At 37.2% G+C, this 21,777-nt stretch overlaps 1 protein-coding gene across 2 annotated transcripts in view; it reads right to left on the bottom strand.

The window, feature by feature from the left end:
* Nucleotides 1-21,777, bottom strand: part of LOC134678416 (aquaporin AQPAe.a) — a 91,188-nt gene that overhangs the window by 56,536 nt on the left and 12,875 nt on the right. Inside the window, exon 2 of one of the 2 annotated variants that reach the window (XM_063536988.1) lies at nucleotides 19,618-19,674. The exons of the other annotated variant lie outside the window; for it this stretch is intronic. Within the exon in view, the coding sequence (XP_063393058.1) occupies nucleotides 19,618-19,674 (57 nt within the window). The remainder of the gene's footprint in view (nucleotides 1-19,617; nucleotides 19,675-21,777) is intronic. 2 annotated transcript variants of the gene reach the window in all.

Raw genomic sequence — 21,777 nt, 5'->3', positions numbered from 1 at the left:
ACAATTAACGTTGTGAAAAACGTTATTGTTAACGTTGTTGGCGCTGGCACAAATTTGGCGAAACCAATTTTATAAAACAAGTTGATTTGTGTAATTGAATTACAAGCCTCGTTACTTCCTGTATGGCTACTGGCAGAGACGATTACATAATATTAAGACTGTTAATCTATACCTATACAAAATGTCGCGCCTCAGTAGAATGTATGTAGAGACTCTTACCTGTTGCAGGGATCTGTATAGATTTAAGCTCTGTACTGTGTATTAATAAATAAATATAAAAAATAATAATAATAAATAGAAACTTGTGTCGATGTCACCGCACTCTAAAGCAATAAAAATGGCTCACGTTATAGTTGAAGTTCCCTTTAAAGAAAAAACGGTTGAACCTTGTTGTATAATACATTAGGGTGACTTTCGTATGTATTAGAAAACAATTAATACAAAAGAAATGCTACTTTACGTTGTTTAAGACAGATTCGAATTAGATTGAAACAGAGTGTACATTGTAATGCACCATAGGCCTTACGAGGCTTTATCAATAAATACTGCACAAGTCTTTATCTACACGATTAACAGTCCTAATAATTAACCTGTCTGTGCTATTATGATAACTTGAATTAAACATCTTTCTCACGATTAAGTACATCTTTGCGGACATAATACGATATGATTTGCATAACTTATTGTCCGATCGATGTCGATGTTCTCCACAATTTTGCACTTTACTTCTTTGAGATAAAGGCTATTATGTATTGACTTCGATTGTACAATTAAAATGTTCTCAAGCCCATATTTCCCTGTTCAAGCCACAAATTTAAAGCTCCTAAGTAAAATAAACGATAATTCATTATAATCATTAATAATTGAAGGGCATTTAATGCTAGCACATATTTAACCTTAAAAAGAATAATATATAGAATTGTAGATGACCTCTTAACATGTAATAAATAAATAAAATGCATCCAATCTCCACTAATTAGGGAGACAAATTCAACTGCTATCTTTAATTAATCGTGACATCGTGCCGATTAAAGATGCCATGAATATTCGGCAGCTATTCGGTATTCGGCCTATTCGGTCACTTTGCCGAATATTCGGCTTCGGCCGTATGATGCCTACTATTCGGTCGAATACCGAATATCCGTTGCACCTACGTAAAAAGAAAAATTACACAATAAAAATTAGAGATGCCACGAATATTCAGTATTCGGCCTATTTGGCTACTTTGCCGAATATTCGGTATTCGGCCGGATATTGCCTACTGTTCGGCCGATTATATTGACACTTCCTCAATTTGTTCAGTTCGACTCGTGCAAAGTTAGCTTAGACGGAGTCTAGTTATTACACTTATTACTTATTGTGATGTAAGTCAGTTTATCGTAATAGTTAGCGTGTGGACGCGTGCGCTATTCGTTGTCACGGTCAAAACACATTCCTAAGTATACAAACTGAGCGCTTTTGATGTGAGTCCAACGCTCTAGCGCGCAGCACCCCTAGTCACAGAATAAATACCTAATAGGACTAAGTACAGAAGACTCACTCTCTAACAAAACGCGTCTGTTACGATCAGCATAGATATGGCCGCTAGGTGGCGACAGCGCCACGCGCGGCTTATGGCAAACCCCAAACTTGGGGCCGAACGGATGCACTTTTAGCTACCTGTAGCAAAGCGACGGAATTGCGGAGTGAGCCACGCCTGCCCTAGTGTCAATTTCATTCGATAGCGTGACGAGCGTTCGCGTTTGCGTTATGTCTATTTTTGTATGGGGTTTTGAACAGCGCGCCAAGCGGGACGTTTTGAAAACTCGAAATCCCATACAAAACGACAATGCAAACGCGTACGTCACGTCGTGATATCGAATGAAATTTACATACGGAAAATCGCGGAAATCGAAGTTCGCAAATTGCGGGCATCTTCCTCTGTCATTCTAATTAGGTACGCCTTCTCTAGAGTAAAAGAGAAAGTTCCCCGCAATTTGCGAATTTCGTTTTTCGCTGTAAGTACTGGCAGTATTATGATTATGACTCACGCTAGATCGGTCCGGGCCCGGGCCGAGGCTTCTAACACTTCGTTTTCTATGACGGTGTTGTGCACTACACTTTTTTTTAAATATTTGATCTCTACTCAGAATCACGAGTTCCTTCGATTCTAACTAGAATGAGAAAAAAGGATCCTAATATTTTCATTTCGTTAACATTTTTCATAGACTTTGGATGACAATACGGAAAAAGTATGGATAAGTATTTTGGAACGGTTTTTTCTTGTATCAAAATCGAAAGAGTTAAGGATTCTGAGAAGAAATAACTTAATAAAATTATAGGGGGTCCCAATCTTATTCAGTCCGCGGCGCACTTGCAAGTTTAAAATAATGTAATCGCGGCGCCCTAACCTATTCTTATAATATTCTTTCTTTATTGCAACCATGGTATTCATATCTCAAATTGGGTATCCTAGATAGGCTATTCGAAACATCTGTTTCGATACCATACCATGTTACCTATCTAGGTAACATGTTACCTATCTAGGTAACATGGTGAGGATTGCCTCACGGCGTCCGAGGACGCCGCGGCGACCATCGTTGAATAAAATGGCTCACGCGAGATAAACATTTCGTCACAAAGTGTGGATAAGCCATTAATTAAGTTAATAACTAGAGACTGATGACCCCACACTCATTGTTGAGTTTTGCGGGGCTTTGACTATTTTTATCTGTATTTTATTAAAAGTTCTACATACATGACAAAAAACATACAACTAAGGCTTACAAATAAAAATTAAAACTATAAATTTAAGAAAACAAACTGCTCCCTGCCGTTCCCGGTGCAAAGGTGCCCATGATGCTCGCAGTATTTCCACGCTGGATCACCACGGACAGCCTTTGCACAAGGAACGACTCGGAGCGGGGACCCTCCCCTTTCTGTCTGAGTCGACGTCCCAAATCACGAGTGAAGCGTTAAATAAATAAATAAAAACGTTACATTTTCGTACGGTTTCAGCATTCGGCATGGCGACAGTCCTCACTCTGTCTTTGCACTCTTTGCACTCTTTAGCTTGGTCTCTGTAACCTTGCTTAAATCAATATTGGTTAATGTAATAATGTACAGCTATTTTGGGTGAGCTGATATCAGCTTTCAGTGTGACATGTTACATGATAGATATGACTATCGCCGAAATAGGTGAGTGCTAGAGAGGCGGAATAGACTAATGTGAAGAGGCCATAAGCCTATTGTGATAAAATAAATGAATATACAGGGTCGAAAAAAATAATGGGTCCTGGGGGGAAAATGCCTTAAAACCTTAAGTTAGCTCATTTTACTTAAAGGCTATATTCTTTTCTATTTAAAAAGAAACACAACTGCATTCAAATATTTTTTTGTCATTTTCGCTTGTCTAAAAATATTCTTGAGTGCTAAATATTCGATTTTATGGATAATTTGTACGACAGACGAGTGTAAAACCTAATTATTCTTGGAAAAATCCTATCATTAACATTAACTGTATTACATCGACAAGTAGAACAAAATAGCGAGTGTTTATTTTTGGGAATATTTAGTCGGTTCAATTCCCGGGCGAGACAAGCGAATTTAAAAAATTTAATGCAGTTTTTTTTGTTTTGTGGGTCTTCATTCAATGGAAAGTCAACTTGGGTAATAGAATGATGTCCTATAAGATTTATTTATCTATTTACTAAGACTCAAGAAAAAAATATGCTTGTTGTTGCCGAGAGGAACCTGCTTAAGTTACTGGACCCCAAAAGAAGATTAGACAACTTCAAATATTTTAAACTATTTGATAAGAATCAGCCAATCAATACTTTTTTGAAGTCATAAATATACAGAGTGGAATGTGAAAAAAACCAAACTAGGAAGCTTGCAGAGCAAGTTATTGTATCTGTAATAGAGAACTGTGTTGACATTAGCGTCGTGCTGAACAATTTGTCGGATTAGCACCTGGTTGCCACTGCCATGGCCACTTTATTTGTCCCGATGTGTATTCCGATTGCGAATCATGAGAGCCGATCTAAACTAACTACCAGTAGATATAAACAATTTTAAAACTGCGATCGTGAAGTGAAATACCTTCATTCACATCTACAAAAGTTTTAATAAATAGGTATCTAAATCTTAATAACTATTACATATATTTATATAAGACTCGCTCCCCGAAATCGTATGGCAAATCCCGGGCTCGGGACTGATTATATAAAACCGGGATGAGAGAACACCCTATTAATATTGTAATCTTATAGACGCACGCTCAGAAACAAAAATAAAAATGGCATTTTTACCGTGTTCTCGGGAAAGTTGCGTTGAGTTGAGATATATATATAGTAACAGCACCAGTCATGGGACATTTAAGAGGAAATTTGGAGTATTTATGATATTTCCCTTATACATGTAAATGGTCTACCGCTTAGCGTGTTAAAAGATAAAGTGCTATCCGTCTTTCATGTTTTAGGCGTGTTGTATCAAAGATAATGCAATTAGTTTCCACATATTTAACAAATTAAAACTATGCTTTTTTTCTCCAGTCATGGACACTAAAGCTCCAGTAATGGGCCCCCGGTAATGGACGTGGATCCAGTAATGGGCCCCCTATAATGGACATTGCTCTATCAGTATAAAATATTGAAATGGGGAATAAGTTACGGCAAAAAAATTAATTTTTGGTATAAGCTTTTATCGCTGAATGTATTTTTCTTTCCACAGCCAATTATTATTGTAAATATTAGATCCATCGAGACAATTCTAATATACCCAAACACAATTAGTTAGGGTTTATTGCGATAAAGTTCCCATGGCCACCTCCTGTCTCCATCATCAGATCAGGTCCATGTTATCATAATTGCATTATCATCCGATTTGCATACTTAATTACGTACTTACACAAAATTTCAACTGAATCGGAAATCGAAAAGTGGCTCAAATTCAGCTACCAAGATTGGACCCACAGTAACTAACAGGGCAAGTTAAATAAAAGTTTGGAAAAACGATATTAATTTATCCGAAGTCCGAGAATACCTCCTGATTGACATATTTCGTAACTACATTTTACTTCTGTATTGTTTAAACATGAAATTATGGCATGGCGAGCATCATTCTGTCAATTGTCCCATCATAGGAGGTACGCAGTTTTACAGCTCCTATAATGGGATTGGGCCAAATACCACTATTTTGTTACATCTGTGGGTGGAGTCACAACATAGTGTGTTGTATACCTTATCTTATGGTAAATGCAATTAACAAAACACATTCTAGTTTTCTTCAAGTATTAATTAAGTAAAATTTAATAAATTAACTCACCTCTCTTAGCGAAGTTGTTAAGAATTCGTAGTGGTATTTTTTTTCAGTGACACGACAACTTTTGGGTTGACGCCAATTTCTTAAAAAACAACCAAATTTAATGAAACTTCAAACTGAGACAGCTCTAGGACTCTTATGTATGAAAACATACAGCCAGTGTTTATAAACTACTTTTAGATACTTATTTTAGAGGAATTATGTTTTTTTGTCCCATTACTGGTTCCACGTCCATTATAGGGTATACTACTATATAGCTTTAAGTTACTACAAAGGCTTGAAAAGTTATAATTTGCCGAATTAGCACCTGCTTGCCACTGCCATGGCCACTTTATTTGTCCCGATGTTTATTCCGATTGCTATATGAGTCGAACGCTGTAGTTAGTTGCACTAGGGGCCGAATAACAATGGTTGATAGAGCCCGTCTAAGATAACTCTGCACCGATTTGAATAGGTAGATCATACAACATTTTAGTCAAGTTCGAGTTCTGATGATAAAATTTATTCCTCAACTCTTAGGGCTACTTACACCATCCCACTAACCCGGTGTTAACCGGTTAAGCCTGGGGTTACCATAGTTACCAGTTCAATTTGACACTGGGTTAACGGTTAAACCGGTTAGTGGGATGATGCAAGTGGCGTTTATAAACATACTTATGGCGATTTTTTTATCTGTAAATCACGCAATTGTGCTTGCTATATGGTCTTAGATGGTGAAATGGAAGTGCTCATGAAGACCAGAATGGAACTACTCCACGACAAGTATTTTAAGTCTTGGGGCTAATTGTAATTGTTATGAAATGCATAATGATGATACATAATTTAAATGGTATTTCAAACTAATTTATGAACATATTTTTTTTTATATTAAAGATAATTTTCTAACGTATATCGAATCGAATTTGAGATTTAAGACCGCCAGTGTTTTGATATTCACAGGGAAATTCTCTTAAGACCCGGAATCATAACACGCGATAATAAATCTAATCACTATTATTTTACTTACTAGAATAGCGTGCACATCTCGTGGACTCAGGCTAGTTTCACCTCATTTGCGCGAAGGTATTGTCTATACTGTTTAACTTAGACAAGTAAAGAAAGACTGTCAATCTCCCTACAATTGTAGTGTTTGATGACATTTGTAGATGGCGCCACGAAGACCAGTATACTTTTTGTACCTTAATACTGCTATATTTGTGATACCGTTGATCTGAGAATGAGTTCTGAGCGAGAAAAATAGATAGTGCTATGATGTTACATACATTTACCCGCCATTGAAAAAAAATACTCGCAATGACATTATTGGTCCGCTCTAGCAAATATATAAGATATAGTGCGTCAAGCAAATCTTGTCAGTAGCAATGTAAAGCAAACTAAAGTAGGGCAACACTCAAAGAGTAGTATTGCGCTAAGAAAAGCAGCAATGTACAATGTACATCAAAACAAAACTTTTTTTTCCGCTGAGCGCGCCCTGTTACGTACGTCAATTCAAATTGTCACTCGTGGATTCTCTATTGAAAATGTTTGAAATTGTTATTAAATGGTACGGACGGACAATTTAAAAGCGGTGTGGATCTCAAAATCAAAATAAAATTAGAAGTGGAATATGCCGTTAAACAAGAATGTAATGAATAAAATCATTGCTTCAGCAGATAGATGTCCTATTGGATTTTAATATTTTATTAGATTTATCAGTTGGAACTGTAGGCATTGTAGGCACCTTATCTTTGATTAAGCACAATTTTATTTAATACCTATATTGGTATTTAATGGTGACACAGCAGAAATATCTCTTGAAATAGAATCGATTCAGAATGTAAACAAAGATGATGGCTGTCATTCGCGATCCACATTCCACAGATAAAGCACAGATGACACGCGATTTTCGAATTATTCGAACACAAGTGTTGCTAACCCGCGATTTTTCAAATTTGCCGCCGTTTGCTACTGACAAGATTTGCTTGACCCAGTATATGTTTACAACTAGGTAACGATATTTTACGTAAAATGCTTGTACTATTTTTTTTAAGTTTAAATTATTTTTATCAATAATATTTTAAAATGTTTTTATCAATAATATTTTAAACCAAAAGACACTTGAGCGACATGTAATAGGGACCATCATTCGACTCGAGAGGTATAACAATAATGTTAAACGCTGATGTATGGAGGCTGCCAGTCTTTACATTAACCTGTCTCTGTCAGTAACATTGTTTATGAGAAGCGCCAACTTGTCACACGTTCGTGCATCACTAATATCGTCCTTATTATCCTCTAATATAATATGTGGCTGAAAGACTCGGAAACAGGCATGCTGTGCCGATTCTGTACGCGTATCACGCTGTTGTGGGTCGTATGGCACGAGTGACAGGCGATTCTATTTTATTTTGTCATAACTGTCTAATGACAGTAACACTAATGTATACAGTCTTTGTTATTACCAGTGTTGCCAACTCAGATTTTGAAAAAAATGCTAGACTAATAATGTCTAGATTATACTAAAATTATTCCAAAGGAGCATTCCATGAAATTGTCTACCGTTGTCCCGTACAAACGCGAAGTTTCTGAAGATTTAAAGGTATAAGAGTTTCCTTTTCTATGAAAAATGGTCAAAAATATGCACAGAAAAATATTCGCCTGCTTTAAATACCGAGAAAAAAGTCGCATCACAGGAAATAAAATGCGTTTGTACGGGACAGCCCGTGGAATGCTCCCAAATAATTTTTAAATATGCTAAAAAAAATGCTAAAATGCCACTTGTCTAAAAAATATTCAGTAAAAAAAAGAAAATTGTCTGATCAAATCTGCAAAACGGAACTCAAATATGTCAAATCCACGAAATTTAACTTAATGAATTTTAATTCACAAATAATTAAGTAAATATAAAACATTAAATTAGCTTACAAATAATAATACAAACTATCTCTAAACTAAATAAACTTAAAATAAAAAGCCTATAAATAAAAAACGTCCCCCAAGTCACTGCCGATGGGCAATTTAACTGAAAATTTGTTGCTAAATTACACATAAATAGTCCGTCGACGTCCATCCGCCCACAAAAGTCAAAATTCATGTGAAAATATGAACCACATAAGGCGATGGCGCATATTGTTGTTGCCAAGTTGGTGCAAATTTGGCTTGGACTAAATTATGCTAAAAATATGCCAGATGCTAAATGGAAAATTTTGGTGCCAAAGCGAGTGAAAATATGCCAGATCTGGCATCATTTATGCCAAGTTGGCAACACTGGTTATTACCTGTGTCAATGATAATTCGTTTAGATCCACGTGAAACTGTCACTGTAAGGTGTGTCAAATAAAACGAAGAGAAATTTACTGGACAAATTTAGAAACACTTTGCGTCACTTGCACCATCCCACTAACCCGGGGTTAACCGGGTAAACCTGAAGTAACAAAGGTGACCAATACAATTTGACACTGGGTTAACGGTGTATGTGGTTAACCTCGGGTTAGTAGGATTGTGCAAGTGGCGCTTAGTCACAATTGCGCTTGATCCGTGATCGTCTTAATCTGTAGGAAAATCCAAATATGGAAGTATTTTGTTAAACTGGGAAATAAAGGACTTCGTTTGAGTGAACGAAGTCCATTATTTCCCAGTTTAAAAAAATTGGAAACTTTCCCCGTGGAAAGTGTGTTGTATCCTCAGTAGCATACCTTGTAGCTGGGAACTAGTGCAAATTTTTTTTTATTGAAATTTGTTTCGGTAATTTTTTAACCAGCGATAAAAGATGTGTGCTAATTCAGTTGTTTGAAGTTGCGAAGTTTATTTAATTGTGATTGTATTTTGCACAGTATGTAAAAAATAACTAGATTAATAAAAAAATCTTTTATGGGATAATCATCGTGCTACAAAATCATTACCAATCATCTAAATAAAGTGGTATAGCCACAGAATAAATAATAGTACTAGGTACAGAAGACTCGCTCCCTAACAAAACGCGTCTGTTACGATCAGCACAGATATGGCCGCTAGGTGGCGACAGCGCCACGTGCGGCTTATGGCAAACCCCAAAATTGGGGCCGAACGGATGTACTTTTAGCTACTTGTAGCAAAGCGACGAAATCGCGGAGTGAGCCACGCCTGGTATAGGTATAAAACGCCACCGCTCCTTACTCTCGCCGCCGCTCAAGGCCGCATCACGCTGGCTTCGATACGGAGCAGCGTGAAGGTCCAGATCAGACTTAATAGGAACTACAGGGTTGCCAACATAACACTTTACTAGTGGGAAATATATTTAATAATATGTAGAGTGTTTTGCCCATAAAATTACCGGAGTTCCATAAAAGTGACACAATCATCGACCATCATACCATTATCATAGCAATTAAGTATATATTTTACTATAAGTATAATATATTCTAGTATTTCGACCTTCTAACAGATGTATTCTGATTTTAACACAGGCATGACATGAGCATACATCACGGTTTTCGGTGCGGGAATGAATACCGAAAACCCCAATGTATGGACATGAGTCACATCTCTTCAACATAAATCGTGACTTTTGACACTGACAGATCACATCCATAAACTGTTATTAAAATCAGAATACGCCTGTAAGTCCCGATGTCCTTTTCAAACTGTAACGCTGCTGTCGCAAACCAAATGTTACCTTTAGATATTCCTTTTGCATTTGTAACAGTCGGGTTGTCAATGACAAACACAAAAACAGTAGTAATAATAACTAGGCATCCAAGACTGCGACATCAAATTTGACGACAACCATGACGGTTTTTTCTGTCCCATCAAACCTTAGGGGATATAACCAAATGGAGTGGCCATTAACAGGCGTTAATGGCCACTCCGTTTTCAAAAATAGGCCGCCAATGGTCATGTATTGACTGACGTTTGTATGGACTGACGTTTATCTGATGTGGCTATCATCGTATAGGTACCTACATTTGATGTGCCCCTCCCCCGCAAAAATCGACAGACTATTTTGTGCCGAAAGTTACAGACATGGCCTCTCCGTTTGGTTATATACTCTAAGCATCAAGCTCGTCTCAAATTGCGGCTATTAATGGCTTCTTCGAATTGCCTGCACTCGTTTTTTACTGAATTCCGGAGTTGTCATTAGTTATAGTAAAGAAGGAAATTACGTTTCACGTTTTCAATCGAGTTCTAGGGGGCTAACTAAGTGACTATCTTCACGTTTTCAATCGAGTTCTAGGGGGCTAACTAAGTGACTATCTTCACGTTTTCAATCGAGTTCTAGGGGGCTAACTAAGTAAGTGACTATCGTTTATACAAAAAAATCGATCGAAATTTGAAAAATGATTACACACGTAACCTTTCGTTTGCCTCATCACGATAAATTTTTACTTTTCGATTCGGGTTTTTTGATAACTAAAAAAAAGGCTGGTTATTAAAATTTTTGTTATTTTTTTTCCGCAGTTTCCGATAAAATTGGGTGGTACGATATAAGTGCTTTCGGAGTAAGTAAGTATGTCCTAAGGTTGCATCTTATTGTATTTAAGTTGTTGTTCTTTTTTAACTATTGTCGTCTGCAATATTCCGGCATTCTCCTTTATATAAAAATAATGTAATTTGATTATTTCCTATGTTATTTTAGCAATTGAGGTAGTTGCGTCCGTCGCGCCGCACCGTGCGGTCGGCTCAGCTATTTATTTCATTGTTGCGGTTTGGCACAATGACACAATTATGTACATTTTGTGCATATCTCTAGCCCTGTGGCTCTGTCACACAGAGGACATAGTACGGAAATCGTTTCACGGCGTTTCAGTGACAGGGAGGCAACACGTCGAACGTGGTTCGCGGTAGGTCCTCTGAGGGGCTACCGCCAATCTGGGAGGGATCTTTCTCTTTTGCTCCAATGAAGTCGTAATTAGAGTGACAGAGAAAAATCCCCGCAATTTGCGAACTTCGATTTTCGCGGTTATAACTTATAGCCCTGTATCTATGTTCGCACGACGTCTCACTCATGCATGTGCGAGTTCCTTAGGGCAGTTAAAAATATCTTGGCGTAAAGCGTAACAACAACATGACAGAAGAAAATAGTTATTAGTTTTACAAGAGAGCAAAGTTGTTATTCTCCTACCCGAGCAAGCGAAATATTTCAAAATTGAACCACGAGCGTAAAATCTTGAGCGATACCTACGAGGGTTTCAAGGCATATAAATTTCTTCTTACTGACCAAGACGTTCCACATGATCAACCTGTGAATAAAATGTAATCGTACATAGGTATAAAAATATACACCTACTTAGGTATATAAGTTAAAATGATTGCTTACATAGAAATGAAGTTCCAAGATAAACGAAGAACTCTACAGATAAATATCTGCCCCAGCAGTAAAGACGTTACTCGCAATGCAGATTCCGCGAAAATGAAACAAAGGTTTTTTCCGAGAGATTTCTCGTTTCGATTAGGGCGCAATGACACAATTTCTTAGACATACTTCTGATGCATCAAATATTGCACATAAAGGTCTACTCTACTAAAGTATCACTAGACTTATATGGACCGTAATTACTTTTTGTATTGTTTTCGACCTTCCGATATTTCGACGCAGTCACATGCATTTTGTTCATGAGTCGATATAAGTCTAGTGAAGCTAACTGTGATTTATTCAAGACTTAATAACTTGCAGAAACCTGTGTTATATGTAACTATACTGTTGAATGGAAAGCTGTTATCAAACATTATCAGGTCAAATATCAACTTCTGTTCGTGTTAAAAAATTGTGTTACGTACCCTACACTTGTCTTGGAATGCCCCTGACGTATCAAATATAAGTTGTTGTTAATAATAAATCAAAATACTCAAATAGTAATGATCTAATGATTGTAAACTAACACACTTGGCATCTCTTCAGATTTCACGTCACATTTGGTGACATATACTTAGGAATATTACGGAATACTAACGAATAATTACAACGAATACGACTGCCCCAAAAAAACTGTTGTTGTAAAACGAACCTAACGTAACTTTTAACTACCTAGTGAGTCGCATAATTTGTGCGACATTCACAACTCCTGTTTCGTTCACACGACGTCGCAAAATAAGTTGTTGGCAGGCAATTTTGCAACTCACAACACAACTCAAAAGTTATACTCGTCTCGCTTCACCCTTAAGTCCCATTTTATTATTTTATTAATTTAATGTAGGTACTTAAGCTTTTTTAAGGTCAAGTAGAACGCTCAAGGCCTTCACGGGCTTTTCGCAGAAACGAACTTCTATCTATAAAACAGGAAAATAGACAATTGCCAAATGTCTAGAGGTAAATTAATCTACGTTGAAATCATCAACGGTAAATGACCAATGAGCGACAGACTCATTAAAGGATCAATTATAAAAGTACAATTCGTGAGCTAGTGTTTTTCACTAGATCAATTATTATATCTGACGTTATTACCAAAGGGAATGTTATTACTACGATATCGGTAGAGTTAGACCAAGAAAAGTCTGCAACGATTTTATTAGCATACGCGTGCAAGTGTTATTTAATTCGACATAATTTCATCGGACCCTGGCAAAGGCCGGGATAACGCTAGGTAGAAAAAAAAACATAGAAGTTTGGCGTTTAAAATAACACTTGCACTGCGTGTGCTATCATCGTTGAAGACTATTATCTTGATCAAACTCTACCGATATAAAGAAAACATGCAGAGCAAAGTCTAGAAATCGGTATTTTCCCATTGACACATGGTTGGGGAATTAGGCGTCAAGCAGGGGTGCTAGGTAGGTACGAAGGTGGTGAAACAGTCATCCCAAAAATTGGAGTAACAGGATAATAAAAAAGTTTTGGGTAGTCTAAAAGACCGTGACTATTAGTGCATATTATTTTATTTTGTGGCAGGGAGCCACCAGTATTATACGGTTCGTTTAGAGGATTCGTCACGCAGACGGTTATAACTCGGCATTTGTCCTTTGATGTCGATGAGCGGGTCAGAGACAAGATAAAGTGTATTAATCTGACGAGTGATGACTTATTATTATTCTGAAGTAAAAGACTAACCTACTTGAAAGTGTTTTCAGATACTCGTACTTTTACTGTAGCTACACAAAATTTTTGGAGCATTTTATGGTATAGTTTCATTTTAGAGTTTAATCTCATAATGTTGTACTAAATATAAAGGTTACTTCCCGATTCACCTGATTCTTGTTTCGCCGGATTTACCTAAGGAATTAGGAAATAATCGGGAACTAACCGCCCGTTTTAGGTAAAATATTTCTGTAAAGGTTGCTATTTGATCAGCTTATCCGTAAAAATTCTTACTTATCTTTGCATTGTTATATTTTTATAATACATACATGAATAATTCGCTAAGCATAAACAATACATACAATATTTGCAGATGCCATTGTTATTGGTACGTATATTAAAACAATAGGTATTTATAAGCAATAAGTGGTGTAGGTGTTATGTAGTCACGGGCTGGTGCCATCGGAATTTTATTGAAATTATTTCTCATTTTAAAACATAGCTGGCTATGATTAACAAAAAAACATATAAGGTAATTTTCAGGAGGTTAATAGGCATCAGTATGAGGTCATGCGGGCCGCAATGCACGCACGAGAACTTTCCAAAGTTGCGAAACTTTCCACATGAGAATTTCTCGGTAACTTCTGAGAATGTTCTCGAGAACGAGAATTTATTTATTTATCGTAGTTTATACCATGAATATTCACAATAGTTTAGGTGTAGTCCTTACCCCCAGAAAATTCCGACTTTTGGTCGTCCGCTCCCGGTCAGACAAATGTATGACGGCCCGGCCAAACGGTCAGACTTAGGTGGGGGGTGCTGACCAAATGTCATAGAGGGTCCCTGGCAGTTTTTGACGCCGCCATTTTTTTTCAATATGGCCGACTTTTTTTTAAACTTTATTAATTTTGTCCTAGCGCGCTGAAATTTTGGTCACGGAATCTCGGGGTCCCCTAGATACCTATAATTTTTTTTTTTTTGAAAAATGCTACAATTGCGGGAAAACTGGCCACTTTTATTTTGTATGGCAACTTTTAAACGGTGCGTAATAGGTGGGGGGTGCTCGACCAAATGTCATAGAGGGCCCCGAGACAAAACAAACTGCATTTAAAAAAATCAAACTTGGCCGACTTTTTTTTTAATTTTTTCAAGTTGGTCCGAGCGCGCTGAGATTTGGCATGGTGGGAGATAGAGGCCTCTAGATTCTAATGAAAAAATATTTTTTTTTTGGAAAAAATTGTCGAAAGTCGAAATGTTCTCTGAAATACAGTGAGAATTTAAGTAATTTATTGGTAAACTTATCACATCAACAAAATAGCTAACTGTAATAGACAATAATATATGCATAATAACATTTAGTTTTAAGTTATGCCTATTTAAACTTTATTTCAAGTATATTCTCTTGTTTAAACAATAATTTCCATGTTGCAGGAATGTTCTGAGAACATTCTCGAGAACGTTTCCACTTTTTGGGAATGTTCTGCAATTTGTACATTGCTAGGTCATGCTGACAATGTCATGCAATGACCGCGGGATTTTGAAGTTAGTGTTTATTTTTTCGTACGAATAGCAAGATCAGCAGCCGACTGCATGATTGGCCAAAATGTTATCTCAAGGTTGTGTGTGCAAACAATCATTCAAGTCCCTTGCCTACCCGTCCGTCAACTATACACATACACAATACACATGTAATTTAACTTAGGAAGCAGATACCCAGGGCACAATTACCCAATATTGTGTATGCTAAAAGTTAAGAGTGTTTTTAGAATTATATTATTTTATATCCGGATAAATTCATCAAGCTGGATACTAAGGGAAAGGGGCTTTCTAATCTCCTTTCACGTATTTATGTGATCCTTTCACTGTAAGGGAACCAGAGTCGGGCCAAGAAAAGTCTTCAGCGGATTTGATAGCCCACGCAGTGTAAGTGTTATATATACATCATAATTTCATAGAAGTTTGACGTTTAAAATAACACGTGCACTGCGTGGGCTACCAAATCCGCTGCAGACTTTTCTTGGTCTGACTCTATCTTTCCGAATAATGTCAATTAAATAAATAGGTTGGAACTTAAAATGACAAGATTGCGTTAAAAAAACACGAATTTTACACTCCGCCTTCAAATTCCTAAGTCAGCGAAAGATTAAAGAATATCATTATCAAGAATATTACGAAAACCACCTTGTATATTTATCTTAGTGTGCACTGTGACACATTGGTTTTCGCTGGTGACAATATTTTGTGAGAGAGTGTTAACGTGCGCTACACTACACGCCACTTTGATAAGACTAGAAGCGCTCCCGGCGCTAGGGGTCTCGGCCTAACCGATATGACAATGGTCTGCAGATAACGAAACGAAACACTATTATTTCCATACATTTTTATCTAGGCTAGGGCCTAGATCTTTCAAATCTGTAATGAATCTAACAGACCAAGAGTAAAGGATGACTCACGCTAGACCGGGCCGGAGCTTCCGGCGCTTCGTATTCTATGGAAAGATCAGATCACCGATTATTAGCCATCATAGAAAATTACATGTCGGACGCCTCGACCCGGGCACGACCCGGTCCAGCGTGACTCATCCTTAAACGAGTGTAATAGCGCCCCCTTAGCGTGCATTTCGACATTGAGTCTATTAAATAAAACGACGGTTTAAAATTGGCACAAAAGACCAGCGTAATCCCACATAAGCCAAATTGTCCGGTTGCGTCATTTGCCGCGGATAGCGGGACGAGCTGATAGAGGGACGTCCCACGCGAATGTTATACCATTAAATTTAATCGTATTGACACTTTTTAGTTTTATTTATGGTTCCGTAGACCTTGTCCTAACTAAGATGTACTCGTAATGTTTTGAAAAGATGTGTCCCGTCGAGTTTCTCGCCGGTCCCATATTGGGATACCCTCCCAGGAATTTAAATATTCTCGAGTAGTGACGTAGGGTTAGAGCCAGCGTTGCATTATATGATGTTCATATGAAAGCGCATTGTAATAATACTAGGTTATGTACATACCTACTTGGAAAATAAACTATCTTTATCTAAGTGCATGCGTGTTTTTCCTTAGTCATTTACGGTATTAAATAAATTGCAAATCTTATATTAATAAGTTCTAAGGCGTTTTTTTTGTTTCTGCTTCTTCTTCGAAATATGGTTTGACCGATTCATTCAACTTGTATTTAAATATTCTCGTTAGAATGTGATACTAATATGTAATTATGAATCAATGTATTAACTTATACGCACCGGTCGCATGCTTTTAGTATCTTATAAATCGAATAATAAAATACCTAGTTAGGTACGCACCATTACTGGAAGACTAAAATTAACTACTTACCTAACCAGTAAATTAGACGAGTAGTTAAAAAACGAGCTGCATCTCCGTTCAAACGGGAGATTCACTATCTAATAACCGGTTACGGGATTATGGTCTTGTCTAGGCTTGGAGAAAGTATAGATCAGAATATACTTGCAGATAATGGCTAGATATTTATAGGTATATATATTATAATTTTGATTCATTGGAGAACGTAGTATTAATCGCACCTAACACTAGTGAAACATATCTAGTCCTCATAAATAGTTATTGTATTTAAAAACCTCATAGGTATTACAATTAATTAATGACGTATTGCTCGCCTTACTTAGTATGAATAATAATAAATAAATCAAGGGTCAGATGCAGAAGGCGGTAATTTTGGACACGGCGCGTATAGTACGTCGGTTCCTCACTCTGCGGCCCTGACCACCGGCAGCTTGGACACTGCCCCGCTGCCGGCGGCACCCTAGGTTAGGTTTTTTATAATGTGTTTATATGTATTTTTTATTGTTTTGTAAGTGTTTTTATATTTTACTTTTATATTCATATTATAAATAACCTAGCCTTAGAAGAAAGATTAAATAAAAGAATAAATAAATATTATATGACATTTTTTTTACACAAATTGACTAAGCCCCACGGTAAGCTCAAGAAGGCTTGTGTTATGGGTACTCAGACAACGATATATATAATATACACATACTTAAATACATAGAAAACAACCATGACTCAGGAACAAGTATCTGTATCATCATACAAATAAATGCCCTTACCAGGATTCGAACCCGTGACCATCGGCTTCATAGGTAGGGTCACTATCCAATAGGCCAGACCGGTCGTAGTATATGGTAAATAGGACGATTTGGCGTCGAAAAATGGAGTGGAAATTTACCTACTTAGGTGCAGTCACCAGTTATAATATCTCGCACAACGAATAGCGCAAATACATTATATCAAATATATCCTCTAACTGTCCAGAGACCTATAAAACGGTCTCCTTTTCCATTTTAATTTGAACTTTGTGTTGACTAAATCAAAATTTCATTTTGCTTGGCAAGGTCTGAAGTATGGGTGGCTAGAGGTTATATGACACAATCTTATTTGTAGGGCCAGAAAGTGTCATATAGTTGCGAACGACTGCACTGTACATATCAAATATGCAAATTTATTGGCATTAACTGTCGTGAAATGCACAATAGGTTATGTATATTATGTTGAGAATATACATACCTATCTATTTCTTGTACGGGATGATAAGATCAGGTGCATTGTGTGTTGTTACAAATAGATACGTAATGGAAGTTATGCCATTATGTCAAACAGTATCAGTGGGAAATGCATAAAAAGTGAAATGATGAGACTTATCTTATTTTGAATATCTATTAGACTTTCATGTCGTGAGAAATGGTTGTCTGTCGTATGGCAAAATAATGCTTTATCTACAATAATCTATGGCTTTATCCACGTGACAATATATCCGTCACTTTTTAACAGAGGGCGTATGAAAGTGACGGATACCGTTTTATCCCGCTGTCACGTAGACAAGAACGACCATGATATCCGTGGTGATCTATGGTTCCGTGCCATGACGCCTTTGAATAAAAACCTACGAACTATTTTCGTTTTAGTTTTCTTCACTTTGTTGCGAAAGTGTTCTTTCGTAGGATTATTTTTACCTACGTTGGCCTCTGAAAATTAATATATATATAGGTACATATAAATGAATCCCTATTTCCCTTGGTCACGGCCGGACTATTTTCACTGATTATTTTTGTGTTGTGTTTGTTATTGACAGGAGAAGGTTCTTATAAGAGAAAAAGTGAAGAAAGTTCAAAAAAATAGATAGGTGAAACGGAGTTCGCCGGGTCATCTAGTAATTAATAATCTTGTAGGTACCATGCAAAATAAGACCTTAAAGTTAGGTCATGCACACCGGTGTTTGTACGAAACTCCTTGGATCCAGCTTAATTGCCAGCCCTGCGTGAACCCACCAATGGTATTAAAGAGATGGTCACCCTAGCAGACGACACAGAGGGGCTACCGCGAAAACCGTTTTCGCAAATTGCGCGGATTTTTCTCTTTTACTCCAATGAAGGCGTAATTAGAGTGACAGAGAAAAATGCCCGCAATTTGCGAACTTCGATATTCGCGGTTATAGCCCAGACCAGACTGTTGGACATCACATCACGAAAGTGCACGATAACGATAACATAGCCCATCAAGCCCTTTTTACATAATCACCATTTATGTAACGAGATTACAAAGGTGTTTTAAAGAACTGTTAAATGTGCGCAATGGTACTTTTTGAAACAAGGTTAAGTCTAAGAAACTTTGGCAATTAGATGTATTTGAGCAACACATTTAATTATTCGTTTAAAATATGCAGTGCAAAGCAAAACAGTCGCATTTGCGGTGTACAAAGTAGACATTTGTGAAAAACTAGCAATAAGTAAGTAATTTAATAATTCGTCAATATCAACTCGACTTTTTATTACATATGTATCTTCATTGTTTTGTTTGTTGCTTGCTTCGTTTTCTAACTTGGCACTAAAACGTCCACATCGAAGGGAACACTGTATTTTTTCTCAAAAATAAAATTGTTGCTGCTTTTGGAAGTGTAAACTGGCAGCACAAACTTAAATAACGCGATTGAATATTGCTACTGTTTCAGCTTAGCACATCCTGTTTTGTAACCTTGATCCATATGGTGATTAAGTATCTCAGTAATGTGCCGTTCCCGTCAAATATTTCCGCATATTCCCAAGCGCTCATATCCCAAGAGAATTGGGAAGTTCCGGAAAGCACATCACTAAAGTACCGTTGCCGAGTAGGAAATTGTACCTCCACGTCTCTGTCGCTTGCGCGCAAATCGCAAATTGAAAAACATTGTCTGCCTCTCTATCGCTCGAATTTGCAAGAGTGATAGAGAGGCAGTCAACGAAACTTCAAGGTTCTCATTCTCAGCAACGGTTCTTTGAACATAGAGAAACATAAGTGCGTTGTGCTGACCCGTCGTGCCATGCGGCTTACCGAGCAGCGGCTTGGCTGGGGCGGGCTCCTCGGGCGCCGGCGCGCCAGTCTCTACATCTGCAAACACAGTTCGATCAACAACGTGCCAAGTTTAAATTATGTAACCCAACACCGAACTAGAATAACTACCTATATAGATAGAAGTCTGACTAGAGCTCAAAAATGAACCCACGTGCGAGTGACTCAGTTTTTGTAGGTACTGCCCGTAACTTGACAGCGTCAAATTATCAAATATTGTAAAAAATATGGTTGTCTTTAAATTCGCTTTACGGACGATAATTTTGCGTAATAACGTCATAAGAAAACATTGATGAAAACTTGCATACTTCGGCCATGTAACGCCGGCGGCAACGTTACCATGGAGATCTATCCACAACGTGACACTTTTTCGGTGTTCATCGATTTATAAGTTATAAGACGTTATCACGTCAAAAGAAGCCAGAGTGTGGAGCTGAGATAGCAGATCTGCGAAATCGACTCCACACTCGCGTTCGCGGCTTCGCGCCGCGATTAGCGCACGAGTGTGGAGCGGGCTTAAAGCCGCTAGAAGTGTCATTGGAAGTCATTTTTCGATTTTTCGATGTTGGCGGTAGGGCCTATATTTAGTATACTGCACTCATTTAGTGTTACCACACATGAGTTAGGCACCATCAATTTAATCACTTTTGAGTTTACTGGGTACATAAGATGTCTTCACTAGTGTGAATTTACATGGTTTTCTAAAACTCATCGATGACTGAATTATAATTGAATGATGAAATGTATTAACTTTAATAACATGGAATAAGATAAGTATTAAATAAAATACGATTATGAAATTCTAGAAATTATTTTTATTATAAGTACTCCTCTTACTTTCAAATGGCCAATAACAATAGGAATGGCATATTTTATAGTGTTTTAATGTGTTCCGCTTATTTTCGTTCAGTTGTTGTAAATTGAAAGCTTGTGACGTAATCTCAACATTTAAAACGCATTTGGTCCATTAAGAGGATAATGTAAACGTACTAGTCCCACTCGACGCGGTCCCAGTACATGTCATCTTGAAACTTAAGTCATTGTCAATAGAGGCGACAGCAAGGTGTCATCTATTGGGCATTAGAATGTCGAGCACTAGTACGTTTACCTTAAGTGACCCGTGGACCCTTGAGGTTTAAAAAAGAATCGTTATTTGCGGTAATTAATAATCATATAAAGCCGTCATGGTTACAATTTCCCTGTTTGAAAAATTTATTAATAATGTATACATATAATATCTTTGGAGTAGTTTTAAAATTGACTTTGCTTTTGACCTGGTCGGTGACCATTATTTTTAAATAGAAATGGACGTTTAAATGTAGATCATATAACCCATATTCTTTTGTGTGTACGTTATCCTTTTTTCCATACTAATATTTAAAGCCAATCTCCTTTCGCGCAAACGTTGACTTAACTGCGTAAATATTTTCTCTAACAGGAAAACCATTACTGACTCCATATAAACAGGATAATTAAAACGATTCCCCGGGCAATTGCGGTCACTGGTACAAAAATAAACTTTAAATTTTGCAATATATACTTAGGCATGTACGAGTAGTTGTAAAAAATACGCAAAATAATGAGCTTACTAGAAACCACAGGTGATTTTTATACATGATTATTTTTCATTGTTACGTCGGCTAACAATACATCGCCATTAAATTGTTTTCCCCGATTTAAGTAAAGTCGTAAGAAGGTTATTTGTTGTTATTTTAGCTGTGTCAACTAACTTAGTATTAATGCATGACCAATAACCGAAGCCTTAGTGTAAATTTCAGCGGGATGTGCGTTCGCGTTTGCGTTAATAGGTAGGTACGAGTATGTTTTTAGTATGGGATTTTGAAGTTGAACAGCGCGCCCAGCGGGACGTTTTGGAAGCTCATAATCTCATACAATTAATGATACTAAACGCAAACACGCCACACTATCGAATGAGATTTATCCTAGGGGCACCGATTTGATTAAGACGAAAGCTTTTGATTCAGATGTCCCCTGACCGCTTCTAGATATCAAAATGTATTGAAACAGCCAAATTTTTTTTCGCGATTTCTGGGTTGGTCTCTTAGTAAAAGTTGCTCAGTAGTACATATAATCCCAAAACCTCCCTGGCAACGGGAATGCGATTAATTTTTAGCCATCCTG

The sequence above is a fragment of the Cydia fagiglandana genome, chromosome Z (genome assembly GCF_963556715.1).
Source record: "Cydia fagiglandana chromosome Z, ilCydFagi1.1, whole genome shotgun sequence".
Lineage (NCBI taxonomy): Eukaryota > Metazoa > Arthropoda > Insecta > Lepidoptera > Tortricidae > Cydia > Cydia fagiglandana.
The sequence above is the reverse complement of the archived record's forward strand: the minus strand, read 5'-3'. Positions and strand labels throughout refer to the sequence as shown.